Source organism: Pelodiscus sinensis, chromosome 2, assembly GCF_049634645.1.
Source record: "Pelodiscus sinensis isolate JC-2024 chromosome 2, ASM4963464v1, whole genome shotgun sequence".
In the NCBI taxonomy this organism is placed as follows: Eukaryota; Metazoa; Chordata; order Testudines; family Trionychidae; genus Pelodiscus; species Pelodiscus sinensis.
Window position 1 is genome coordinate 200,214,044 of NC_134712.1, and position 14,290 is coordinate 200,228,333.

At 41.2% G+C, this 14,290-nt stretch overlaps 1 protein-coding gene across 5 annotated transcripts in view; it reads right to left on the minus strand.

The window, feature by feature from the left end:
- The window catches only part of DNAH11 (dynein axonemal heavy chain 11), a 273,839-nt gene that overhangs the window by 163,920 nt on the left and 95,629 nt on the right, over positions 1–14,290 (minus strand). For all 5 annotated transcript variants that reach the window (XM_075922225.1, XM_075922224.1, XM_075922226.1 and 2 more), the window contains 7 exons: positions 13,716–13,865; positions 8,511–8,744; positions 5,763–5,894; positions 3,779–3,939; positions 3,137–3,293; positions 2,882–3,027; positions 2,109–2,225 (listed from right to left, as the gene is read on the minus strand). In XM_075922225.1, coding sequence (XP_075778340.1) covers positions 2,109–2,225; positions 2,882–3,027; positions 3,137–3,293; positions 3,779–3,939; positions 5,763–5,894; positions 8,511–8,744; positions 13,716–13,865 — 1,097 coding nt within the window. The remainder of the gene's footprint in view (positions 1–2,108; positions 2,226–2,881; positions 3,028–3,136; positions 3,294–3,778; positions 3,940–5,762; positions 5,895–8,510; positions 8,745–13,715; positions 13,866–14,290) is intronic.

The window sequence follows — 14,290 nt, forward strand, 5'->3', positions numbered from 1 at the left end:
AAAGTACAGAGTTTTCAAGTCAGATATTTCAGCCTCCTTAGCGCTACAGCCTCAGAACAGTATATGATTCTGTCACTTAGTGTGATGGATTGGCAGATACTGAAAGGCACAATGAATAATGGAACACATAGTCCTACAACTCAAGTCATGGTCACCATGTCAGATTTGCACTTTTCAAGAGTGAATCCTCCTGGAGGATTAGTTAAGATGGAATAAAACTTTACTTTTTAGCTCTGATTTTTAAAAACAGAATATACATTGGCAAGTTATCCAGCCATTAAAACTTCTCAGTCAGCATAAAACCAAAAAAAGACATGAAAAAAAGGAGATAAGATGAAAGAGACCCCTTATTAAATCATTATTTGAAATATGTAGACGTTCTTATTTATTTTTCATAGGGTAATTACATTTTAACAGATATTGTGTCACATAGAAAACCTTTCCTTCCTTCTGCAAAGTGATTTCTCCCATTCATGATAATGAATGAATACAGAAACTAACAAAAATATTTAAAACAGTGCTTTGTGTAGTCCAAGGAATTTTCCTCACATACATGAAGGTGAAAACAAAAAAAACCATAGTGCACAGTTGTTGAATAAAAGTATCCATAGGGTTAATTCTTCCTAATTCTTTTTAGTGGATGCCTTGTATCCTAAAGTATGAATGGCTAGACTCCATCTATATTCACCTAATTGAACATAAATAAAGAGGTGAACATAGCAACCTCTTGCATGGAATATTAGTTTAATATTTACTATGTTTTGGCTGTCTCTTCTGATTTTGATAGGTGATGACAAAGGGAGTAAGTAAAGCTCTGTGTGGATATAAAATTTGTATCCACATGTAGTCCACGGATATCCATGGATTTGCAGGCTCTAGGAGTTCATACTGTGTTAACAACCAGCTCAAACTGCACTCGCTGTTGAACTTCTTTATAAGAAAATAAAATTTACATTATCTTTCTATACTCCTCTATCTTTGTGTGGGTCAGACTAGAGGAGATGACAGCCCTGAAAGAAAATGATCATAACATTGTTCTTCATATTATCTTCATTAGACCACAGTAATGGAAAATACCAAGTAGAATCAGAAATATGAAAAGGAATAAAGAAAGCCCATCCTGTATGCCAAATAGGACACCGGTAATCAAGGTTTGAACAAAGACCTGAAATGGTTGGGCCATTACATTCCACACCCTAATGACATAAAAAGCTACGCTCTGGGTACCTACAGACTACTCTATTAGCTTCATTTAGCACAGATACCTAATTGACCATTTCCTCCCCTATTTTTTCCTTCTCTTTCCCTCAACATTCCCTCTCTTTCTCTGCTATTTGTTTGTACTCTGGACCCCTTCACTCCATTCATCTGAAGAAGTGGGTTGTGCCCACGAAAGCTCATGATACCATCCAGTTTTTGTTAGTCTCTGAGATGCTGCAGGACTATTCGCTGGTGTTTAAGTTTTTTAAAGAATGATTCCTCATTCTCAACGGGAACCTCTGAAACAGCTTCCATTGTTGGGGAGGAACAACTAGAGAATGTGGGGCTACAGTGTTTTCTGATTTTGTTCTTATGCTTTTTGGGTTTCTTAGACATTTTACTCCTTCTTTTTTAAGCATTGTGCATGCAATCATTACATTAGTTGAGGATGAGGCCTTGTGCTTTTGGGAAATGCTTTCCTTAATACTTTTCAGACAAATGCTCATTTGCTATTTTGGGGGGACAAAAATACTGAAGAAGAATATTGAAAGAAGTTTCCCAGTTTGTGAATTAAACTGCCAAGAATTCTGGGAATACCTGTTTCCCCAGCTGGTCAGTATGCATTTAATAACTTTTCCAGGAATCTTGATGTTTCTGGGACGTGTGACAAATGTGCGGGCATATAGAAAGGTAAATTTCACAGCTATATGTAAAAAAGAAAAATATCAAAGTGCACCCACTCCTATTATTATTTATTATTATTATTATGCATCCATCCCTATCCATTTATTTGGGGAGAAACGATAACTGTGTTGAACATTTCTGCAGAAACTCTGGAGTAAGCACAAACTAGGTCCAGGACATCAAGTGGCATGAGTGTTCTAAATAATAATCTACAGTATACTTGCCTAAACAGAGCTTTGAGATTTTCAGGTAGTTCTGTTCGGCCAGCATATCCCGGGTTCATGGTAATAAATATCCCAACTGATGGTTTCAATGTAACATTTTCTCCAAGGAATAAAAATCTGCAATAGCCATGACACAATGTCAGTAAATGGACTGGCTATAATACTGTAGTTTGATTAGGTGCAAACAAATATTTCAACCTTAAAAACACTAAGAAAAACTTAGGATGACAGAATTGCATTTAAAATGGAGGACAGATTGCACGATTTAGGGGGAAAATTGTGCATGTGAATGTGTATGACCAAGAAAGAGTATATGGTCGATTGCTGTGGTGTTTGCCAAATCAAAAGAAATAAGAGAAAGACACAGAAAACATTGGGGCAGATAATTTGCTGATTAAACTGTCATAGCTTCATTGACTTCAATGGACTTAGGACAAAATTTAGCTCAGGCAAGTACCTTCTCCATAGCATACAATAACTCTATAGCAGGAAATCCGTATCCTATTAATTAAATAAAAAAACCTCCTAGGGGGACAATGAGGACAACATTTTGTGTGTGTTTTCTTATATTTTGGGGGGAGAGCAAATCTTACATATTAAATTAGCTTGTAGATATACAAGTAATACACACACACACACACACACACACACACACACACACACACACTCACTCTAGAGAATTCAACATCTGTCCATAGGAGGATTTTTAGAAATGTACTTTTAAATGTTTGTCTTTGCAAAAGTTTACAAAGAAATGGCATTAAAACACTCACTTTTTTCTCTTATTTCTAATGGCATCGTGTATAGTCTTTACTTGCACTGCAACCACTGATAGGACTTCTACTGAAATTCGATTAAACTCATCAAAGCATCCCCATGCACCTGTCTGGACCAAACCTTTGTAGATGTTTCCTATGGACTAAGAAATTGAATCAAGCATTTAGTATTTGCGTTCACAAAGAACTAAGTTTTTTAATGTGCTGTATAAAAAAAGTGCACTGAAATCACTGTTTGACAAAACACCATACCTTATAGTCCATCTGTTCAGAACAGTTGAAGACATAGACCATCATACCAAGGGCATGGCCCAGGTCTTTGGTGGTCTCTGTTTTGCCTGTGCCAGCTGGCCCTGCAGGAGCCCCACTCATTGTCAGATGTAAAGATTGTGTTAGAGTAATGTAACACCTTTAAACAATGAGAGGAATAATTAATACTTCATGCAAAAAATGTTACTAAAATGCTGGAGATTTCAAAACCACAAAAGCTGGGAAACTTAGAGTTGAGGATATCACTAAAACCTTAATTTTATATGTTGTGAACATACATTATAATAGAGTTAGGGTTATAATGGACCATTCAAAAGTGAAGTGCAACATGTTAAATGACATATTTATTTTACATCCATAAGCCAATTGTGCAGAATGGTACATACACTAACTGCAATAGTTGTCAGTTTACACTGAGAACATATAGCACATCAGCTAAGGAATACTTTATTTAATCTATTTACAAACACAAAGATCTCATCCTATGTTTTATTTCAACACATAAAGGTATTGCATATCTTAAACATATTTATGAAAGGACACAGATTTGCTATGGAAAGTTTAGCTTTATATTCTATTAAATGGATTAATCAGAGATACTGCATTATTAACAACCGTCCGTACCTGTCAGTCAGAGGTGTAATAACTAGCCGAGCTATATTTCCCAAATACTCATAAAAGTACTGGAACTGAGCGTCGCAAATGTTGGCAAGGCAGTGTTTCTGGATCTCATCCCATCTATGGCGTAGTTGTGACAGCCAAGCAAAAGCTTGGGAACTAGTGACCTAAAACCATTGCACATACATTGTGTTATATGGAAGCTGTACAGATGAAAGAAATCAGACACTCCAAAAACCTTCAATTGTCATCAGTAGGTTTCACACCTAGTCTTTTACAAATAATGACTACTACAAGTAAGTATACAGGATTATATTCATTTCTTGGCATGAATACATTTAAATGGAAATCTGTGTAATAGAAGATCTTCTTTTTAATAGGGCTATTATTACAAAACATGTATCACTTATTCTGTCAAGCTCCTTCTTGACAAGTGACACAACCCAAGTATGTAAAAATAGTGTCTGATCAAATCATCTTCCAGCATAATTTAATTTTACTTCTCAAATCTTATCTCTTGTCACCTGCAATCCTAATCCGTAACTCTGAAAATAATGCCTCATTTGTTTCTTTCGCCAATTCCCACCTACATGCATTTTTCCAACCTTATCCTTGTTACACTCCGCCATATGGGATAGGTGTAACATATATAACACAGACTCATATCATGTGACTGAGGCCAAGAAATAAAGACAAGGATCTTACCAACCCCACTGTGTAGCACACTTTTATTACACAGTGTTGGAAACAGAGGTGAAAGGAACTTAAATTTCTTACAGGCACTGTCCTATAGCAATCTGGGTCTCTGCCAGCTCTTTAAATAGCTCCCTCCTGGCTCTTGCTGCAGCTCAGCCAGTTCTTGCTAGAACTGCACACCAGGGTGCATCCCTTTACCTTCACCTCTGGTTGGAAATAAACTAATTCATTGTAAAAATGAAACCAAATCCTTCCCTTTGGAAGGAAACCTGGTGGGGAAATATAGAAGGAGATTGCAGTGTTTCCAGATTTTCCTAGAGTTATTTATATTGCTGGGAAACCAGAGAGTCTCAGGAAGTTGAGAAAAATGGGAATTACCTCCAGGAATTCTAGAATTATTTTTATAGTTGCAGTGCTGACACCTACTGAACCAAACTGTAAAGTCTGTATGTAATGGAAACCACTTTAAGCAAGGGGCGCAGCTGCACTGCCAGCACCCCTCGTGCCAGCACCTGTGATTACCTCCTGAGCCCTCTTCACTCTCCATCCAATATAAAGTAATATGCATTTGGACACAGTGACACATTCCTGTAACTTCAGTTTCACCTACTGAAGAACAGACTTGGCTTACCCAAGGATAACTTGTGCTCACAGCAGAGCCACCAATAGAGTGGACAAAGAGAGCAGCTGCACCAGAGCCCAGTGATTTAAAAGGGCCTGGGGCTCCAGTCTGCCACCACTGCTACCGTAGCAGCAGCAGCAGCTAAAGCTCCAGATCCTTTAAATCACCACTGGAGTCCTATACAGACTGGTCCAAGCGTGGGACTCGGGAAGGGGAAAACTGTGGACTCGGTAGGGGGAAAACTAGACCTCAGGCCCTGCCACACCTAAGAACCTGCCCCTTTTAGGGGCCCAGAACTAACCCTCCCTCCCCCATTCACACTCCCCTTGCTGAGGACCCGGCAAAATCTGTTGCCTGCCCTGGCTCTTGGTTTTATGATCTAAGGTTCTGAAAGGAACACTTCACTGATGAAAGTTTAAACCTTGTAACTCCTCTACAAATGGGTTAAAAAAGTTCTTGGTTTGATTCATCACTCCAGAAGATAACATACTACAGAAAGAGACACAGCCAGTGGTTTGGTACATGGCTAAAAGCAGGTATCTTCTCTCCCTTCCTTCTGCACTCCTACAAGCCCAGACACATGCTTGGCTGAAAATACTTTTCTCTCTCTCTCTCTCTCTCTCTTTTAAATTCTAAAACATTCTATGAAAAAAGTTATACCTTACAATTTACCTTTTGCGAAACAAGTTTTGCTACCACATCTCGAGCATGAACATCTATAGTGCAAATGGTCATGATCTTCTGTCTGTCACCCGAGGCAAGTTCTCCCAGCAACAAAGCAATGAGAGTGTTTAGCTGAGCAATCTAGAGAGATAAAAATAATCCTGTTACAACATTTAAATTCCACTGTCCCAAACACCACCCCCCTAGAGATTAATTCTGCCTATGGAATGAATTCAATTACTACACAAGCTATCTTGTATGTGAATAGTTGTAATTCACAAGTAAGTTTGGAACACTGGAGCAGTCCTGAATATATGATTATTTGTATGGCATTTGGGGGAAAAAGGACGAGTCAGATTTTCTAAAAATAAGTAATGAAATCATGGCCCCAAACAGAAGGAGAAATTATTAAAGTGGTTCAGAGAAATGTAACTAGGACATTGGGATAAAGTTAAACAGGAACTATTATAGTCAATACCAGGAAAATCTCCTGAATGGTGAGATCTCTTGGACTGCAGAAAAATCTTTCAAGGAAAAGGGGGAAATGGTTCATTCAGACATTTTTACTGGACAAAGAACTTAAAACTGTATGAAAGCACAATGGCTTGAGGTTTAAAGACAACAACATGCAGAATGGAGGAATTGCTAAATATGATATGAATGAAGTTACTTATAGCTGCACTGTGAACACATCCTTCATAGTTCTTTAAAATATTTCACATTAACTGTCAAGAAGATCACAGCCTATGTCTGTGCACATTTTTATTAGGTAAACATAACATTAATAAGAGTGCATGTAATGCATTGTGTAAGCAAGTCATCAATTTTTAAGCAGACTTCTCTACCTCTTTCAAGAGGAGATGGGGGGGGGGGATTCTGCTTAAAATTGATGACACAATCAAACAGAATTATGACACGTTTAATTTTTTCATTCTCAGCTTGCTGACATGAGGAAAAACCTACTTAGTTCTGGCACATTATCCATTATAATCAAATCAGGTCTAGTTTTTAAAAATTAAGCTATTTAATTTGAAAGTTTGAAAGGAAAAAAATGCTAAAATGTGAACATTATTTTTAAATGAGACGGATGGGGTAATAAACAGTGTAACTTCTATTAAAACCTCAGGAAATATTCATTTGGGAAAACTAACCACAGTTTCAAACTGAACTCTGATTACTTAGTGTCAAATCAAACAAAGCACTGTCCTAACAGACCCATAAGTTTTGGTTTCCTACATACGTATTATTACCCTCCCGTTCTTCAGGCACATATATTTAAGGGTGTGTGCACCTAAACTTTCCATAATTTCATGGTAGTCTAATCAAGTTTTTCTTATCGAACAGTATTATACCCTACATTTTCAGAATTACTAGTGATATTTGGGTGTCCCAGTTTTGGGGTGCTCAGTCAGAGATGTAATTCAATAGGAATAGCAGCAATTCTGGTAAGCTGAAAGAATTTTGAGTTTTCCAGTCCCACCACAATAAATGTGCTCCTGATTTTCAGAGGGGTGGTTGGCACTTTCTAAAAACCAATCCCATGAAAAATGACTCAAGGAAGGATGTTAAAATGAGGTTAATTGACTAGTCGACAATTTCCATCGACTAGTCGATAGGCACTTCTGCATTCCAGTGGGGGCCCTTGTACATTTCAAAGGAGGAATGTGGAACTCCTCATCCCACTGACTCCGGGCTGCATGCGGGTGCCTTCTTTGAAATGCACAAGAGTCCCCAGCAGGAGCTCTCGTGCATTTCAAAGACATGGAGGCCAGGGTCAGCGGGGTACTCAGAGTCCCCCACTGACCCTGGGATCCAAGCTACGCTGCATGCCACTAGGAACACAGGGGTCAGCTGAGGACTCCAAAGCTGACCCCAGGCTCCAATGCCCCTTTGAAATGCACTGAGGTGGCATTTCAAAGGGGCAGCTGCCATAGAGCCCAGGTTACCTGGGATCAGCTGGGGACTCCTAGCTGATCGTGGGCTCCCCATGGCAGCGAAACCCGGGGTCAGCTAGGGACTCCCCAAGTGACCCCAGGTTCTGGGGAAATGCCACGCAGACCCCGGGATCAGCTGGGGAGTCTCCAGCTGATCCTGGGCTCCACTGCTGCCTCTCTGAAATGCCGCCTTGGAGTTTCAAAGTGGCAGTGCTGCACAGCTCATAGAGGCAGTAAGAGGTGGAAAAAATTGACTAGTCGACTCGTCAAAGATAAGCAAATGCTTATTGGATAATCAACTAGTCTTTAACATCCCTAGACTCAAGGTACAGATTATAAACTGAGGCACCCCAAATCATCAATAGCTTTTGAAAATAAATTTCTATATCACCTTTTCTGAATAAATGTCCCCCATCTGTCTTTATTAAAAAAAATCTCTCAAAGAGCTGGATTTGGTATTTTCTAAGTTTTAGACACTTTTGGGCCACAAATTATATCTGTTTGAGAAATATTAATTATAAAAAAAAAATCTGTATCTTGTAGTTTTTACCTTTCTTCTTGCTCCCCAATAAAACCACAGAAAGCTATCATGGCAATTTTCATTATTGGCAAGAGACACAGAAATGGAATTATCAATAGAGGAAAAGAGAATCAAAACAAAAGGAGGCATGTTTCCTTTTCTTCAGGGGATGGCAATAGCAGGTTGCCGAAAATACAGTCTGAACAAAGACACATTTAATATGCTGGCCGAGCATTTCTAAGTGATAGGTTTTTGTTTCCATAATGTACCAGTTTTCATACAATGTAAACAAGACATCAATACCTGTTTTTTATTGTAATCTTTCAGGGCTGTTTCATACCCCTCCTCCAGCCTGTTAAATGCTATCCCTACATCTGTTGTCCACCAGATTTGTGAGCTAGTAAGTGCAACTTGAGCTGGGTAGTCAAATATCCATTGCTCTCTGGGTTTTTCTTCATAGGCAGCTACAGCCTCCATGATATGACGATGCACTGTTTTACGCATGGTTTTTTCAAGGTGGTGTAACCAGGTCTCCACCTATTGAAAAAGATATGCTTGCATCAGTGCTCAAAATATTTTAATGAGGGATTAGCTTCCTAATTTACTGGTATCATGAATGCTTAAACAGATATTTTGTCAAGGAATTTCTTTGTACTTATTAATAAAATAAAACATACACATACACAGACACGGACTCTTTTTGCAACTTCCAGTTAGAACCAGTTTTCTTTCCATCCATTTTCACCATTGTTGTTTGGTACTGGAAGTCCATTCATGAGTACTGAGATACCAGCACCATTTTATTTTATTCACTTAATTGTGTATGTGTGTGTTTGGGTTTAAAGCTCATCATATGTGTTTGTCTGACAACCCTGATCAGAAAAGTTCTTTATTACCTAAGGAACCAGTACAGAGTGGGCATTAGCAATGCAGCCTTCCTGATGTTACCTTATAACTTGCATAAAACTTATATATAAAACTCACCATATAGGAAGAAAATTGAGTGACCTTGCATGTTCAGTCTCTGGCTTCCCTACCCAAACAATTACCGAGATTACTGATTAGTTTTGATTCACACCCCACATTAGACAAGAGTTCACTGCTCTTATAACTGACACTAAACAAATTCTTGTCCTTCAACTGCTACCAGATGGTAACTACTTTCAGACATCATTCAACTAGGCTCTGTGCATATCCCCTCATTAATACTGCCCCATATTTATTTGTAAAGAAGAGTGTAGAAATAACTACAGTACAATGAAGAACAAAGAATTACATGGGCTTTGAAAACCAATCAAAATATTAGCCCCCACAACTGGTGCTATGGATCTTAGCAGCCTCCTGGGGAAAATGAACATAACCATGAGCACACCAGATAGACGTGAAACATTCTAGTCACATTCGTTTTAGGGGGAAATGTAACACGCTTACAAGAATTATGGTGCATATTTATTGAGAACTATGTATTTTTTTCTACAGTTGGGAAATAACTTTAATAAATTAGTACTTGTAGTTTTAGCTGGTAATTTTTCTCCTCGGTTTTTATCTTTAAAGCAGGAGTATTAAGGAATGTAATCAGTTGCTCTGAAATTTAATCTAATTGAAAGAAGGCTTTTTAGCTGTGATAAAAGGCTTAAAATTAAGTTTTATCTCAGACAAACATCTGCTTACATGTTCGTTCCATATTTACAGATTATGGAGTATCATCTCATTTCAACCTTTCTTAGTAAGCATATATGACCACTAAGAGGAGATATACCATATTTTTTAGGTTCCAAAGTATGCAATAGTATTTTCCAATCTGATTAGTGCCTATCTAAGGTAGGGTATAGAAGAGGGGTAGAAAGAAACAGCACAAACTTAGCACAGAAAGCTGCATGACCTTAGATTCAACCTGTTCCCACACCATTCCTTCCCTAGCCATTGCTCTTTGAAAACCACCTACCCCCCTGTATTTGATTAGCAGAAGCTCCTATATAATGTATTTGACAGCAAGAACTGCTTCCCAACAGGCTCGAGTAGCTGCCCAGGGGATCCTTAATGGAAACTGCTGATCTGACCAGCATGCAAATTTTTCTGGGAACATTGAGGGAAAACTGCCATGGAAGGAAAATGGGAGAGGATATCACCAGGGAACAGAGGAGGGGGAAATAATATCACAACTCTCAGAGAACAGAGATTGAAAAGGATAAGAAATGAAAAAATGGAGAGGTGGCAGAAATTGGGCCAGGGCACGAACAAGGAAACTTGGTTAGGAAAACACCATCTACCAATCAATATCACAAAGGTGAGGGGAGGGCCTCTCAATAAAAAGACTGACATACATATTGAGATAAAATCAACTAACGATTTCTCTCTCCTTCTAGGAAGCACACTGATGAGAAAGGTGAAAGCAATGCACTTTGATCAATATATGGTTTACATGGTGATGTTTCTCAAATTATTGCAAAAATTAAAAGATCAAGGCAAATATTTTAAGTGTGCTTGCTTCCTTCTCAGCAGATTAGAGTTACACACATACAAATTTAGCAAGGGACAATGAGAAATAAAAGGATTGGTCCTAAATAAATAAGGAACAAGGATATATGTGGGTGGCAGAGGGAGGGGGCAGCCGGTTGGTGCTCCCTGGGGCCAGCCCAGGGCACCATGAAATGCACTGCCTGGCCACTGGTGCTCCCTGGGGCTGGGGTGAGGGGCTCAGGGCAGGAGGTCGCTCTGCCCACACACCAGATGCTCTCTGGGACAGGGCAGCAATGGTGGCACAGAGTGGCAGAAGCAAACCTGCCTGCCAGCTGTTCCCCGGGGCCGGCCTGGGGCAACAGGGTCCACAGTGGCTGACCAGGAGCTGCTCCCCAGGGCTGCTCCCCAGGTCTGGGGCATTTGCTGCCCCTCTCCCCCGTGGTCATTTTGGAATATAACTGTGCTCTGTGCTGCCTGCCCCCCTCTGTTCATTCATAAATATAACTGTCCCTGCTATCACTGCCCTCCCTTTCTGTCTGATGAGAAACAATCATATTTCATGCATATCCCATTGTCCTGGCACAGCCAAACCCTGACCTTGCTTTAGGTTATGATAAAAGAAAGCTCCATACCAAATTTGGTGGTCTTTTCTCTTACTGCTTACTTGAACAAACCGACTCATTAAAGGTTTAATGGCCACACATACAGACAGACACACAAACTCTCTCAAATATATAGTAGATGATAATCGCTGATGAGAGATCAAAATGCTGCTACTCCATCTCCAATGAATAAATCTTTCAATCTTCAGAAAAAAGTGTGACAGATTAGTGTGTGCGAGACTAATTATGTGAGGGTACGTCTACACTACAGCGCTAGTTCGAACTAACTTAGTTCGAATTAGTTAATTCGAACTAAGCTAGTTCGAACTAACGCATCTAGAACTAAAAACTAGTTCGAACTAGCGTTTTGCTAGTTCGAACTAGTAAGTCCACATTGAGTGGACTCTGAACAGGGCTTAAGGATGGCCGGAAGCAGTGCCGGCAGGGCATAAAAGGAGGACTTAGAGCATGGAGATGCTGTCTCAGGCTAGCCGAGGGCTGCGCTTAAAGGGTCCCGACCCCCACCCCAGACACACAGTTCTAAGGGGTGCCCCGCTTGCAAAGTTCTGGCTTGGAGTGCCCTGAGTGCCCACACTGGGCACATCACACCACTCGGCCATCAGCCCGGCTGCACTTGCCGCAGGCTGCCATCTGGGGAGAGGGAGTAATTGGGGGGCTGCAGGAGAGCTTCCACCCCCAGAAGCCCGCAGAGCCAGCCCAGTCCTCCCCATCGGGGGCTCGTACCCCATTCCCCCCTCACCTCCTTCCACTTAACCTTCCCTAGCCCCTTTTCTTGATGTACAAAATAAAGGACAATTGTGGTCAAAAATGGAATCTGTCTTTATTGAAGAAAACTGGGGGAGACTGGGAAAAGGAGGTGGGAAAGGGGAAGAAAAAGGCTGGGAGAGGGGAGGGCAACTTACATGATCAGGGGTTGGGAACAGGTCTCAGATGAAGAGAGGCTACAGAGACTGGGACTTCTCAGCTTAGAAAAGAGGAGACGGAGGGGGGACAGGATAGAGGTCTCTAAAAGCAGGGGTTGGGTGGAGAGGGTGCATACAGAAAAGTTCTTCATTAGTTCCCATAAAGAAGGACTAGAGGACACCAAAGGAAAGGACTGGGTAGCAGGCTTGAAACTGGTAAGAGAAAGTTGTTGTTGTTGCCAAAGCAAATAGTTAACCTGTGGAACTCCTTGCTGCAGGAGGCTGTGAAGGCTAGAACTAGAACAGAGTTTAAAGGGAAGTGAGATCAAGTCATGGAGGTTGGGTCCATGGAGTCCTATTAGCCAGAGGGTAGGAGTGGTGTCCCTGCCCAAAGTTTGTGGAAGGCTGGAGAGGGATGGCACGAGACAAATGGCTTGGTCATTGTCTTCGGTCCATCCCCTCCAGGGTCCCTAGGGTTGGCCGCTGTTGGCAGACAGGCTACTGGGCTAGATGGACCTTTGGTCTGACCCAGTACGGCCATTGTAAGCTCAGGGCTCAGTGTCGGGGGTCTCACTGGACCCCCTTGATTTTCATGCACACCTGGTCCTGGGTGGCCAGGCTGGCAGCTCTCCTGCCCTAGACGGCCACTTTCCTGTGCCTAGTGCGGAGATCGTGGACGAGGTCCACGATGTCCGCACTAGCCCAGGAAGGTGCCCGCCTCTTGCGGTCCAGGGCAAGCTCCCGGGAGCCGCCAGCCTGGTCCCGGCAAGAGGGGGTGGGGTGGGGGGCATCGGGTGGGTGGCTCTGTGCCGTGCCACATGCAGGGTCTGCTAGCTGGGTGCTGGCAGGCTTGCACCTGGCACGGGCACCGTAGCCAGCCCGTGCCCCTTTAAAGGGTCCGGGGCCGGGAGGGGGGCATAGAGTTTCCCTGGTGTTGGCCAGAGTGGCCACCAGGGAAACCTGGGGAGGGCTAGCCTCCCACTAGTTCGAACTAAAGGGCTACACAGCCCTTAGTTCGAACTAGCTAGTTCGAACTAGGCGTTAGTCCTCGTAAAATGAGGTTTACCTAGTTCGAACTAAGCGCTCCGCTAGTTCGATTCAAATTCGAACTAGCGGAGCGCTAGTGTAGCACCTATTAAAGTTAGTTCGAACTAACGTCCGTTAGTTCGAACTAACTTTGTAATGTAGACATACCCTGATATACTGCTGGGTAGAGTTTGAATGTCTCATAGGTGTATTTTAATGTACACAAAACACCACAAAAAACTTTAAATCTAAGCATAGTCTCAAACAACGGAGAGCTGATTTCAGTCAGATCAAGCAAATGTAAAATATAGGTAAGTATCGCCATGACCAACGAGCAGACTCCTGTGACCTCTGCCTAGTAGCAACCTTCTCCCTGGATCTCCAGTAAGTTTAGCAGAAGAGAATACTCACTTAGTTAATACTCACTTAATTTACCTCTCTTCAACTCCAAGAAGAAAAAAAATCCACTATATAAAAGTTTAAATAATTCAGTGTACCTGACCAATGCATTCACATTTTGCATGGAATGAAACAAATTCCTTTTCTTTGCTGTACATCCCGAGTGCAATATTTGTGGATTTCTCTTTATTGTCTTCAAACTGAAGATCAGCAATGTTGTCAAAAAGTTTGGGAAGATGACGAGTCACCTGTGTCCAGACAATAATAGGTATAAGAAAATAGATCACTGTAAATTGACTCAGATTTTCTATTTTTTTCCTCATTTCTCTTTACATGAATGAAGATCATGTCAAGTAGCACCTTTGCTGTAATAATCTTGCATTCTCTTACTCTGTTTTTTCTCTCCCTGATTACATACAAGACTGTTTCCACAGGCCTTCAACACACAAAATTTGCATGGATCTTAGCAGGAATTAGACACTGGTAGCAGCACTAAGCCAGTACTTTGGTCTTAAAGATAACCAAGAAATAAAGGCCACATTCTCCCAAACACTGCAGAAACCCTGAGGTTGCTTTAACTTATACTAGCAGCTAACTTCGTTAGGATCCCACACAGGTGCAAAGCTCTGCCCATAAAGACCTGAATGCAAGCTCAGGATCATTAAATACATGG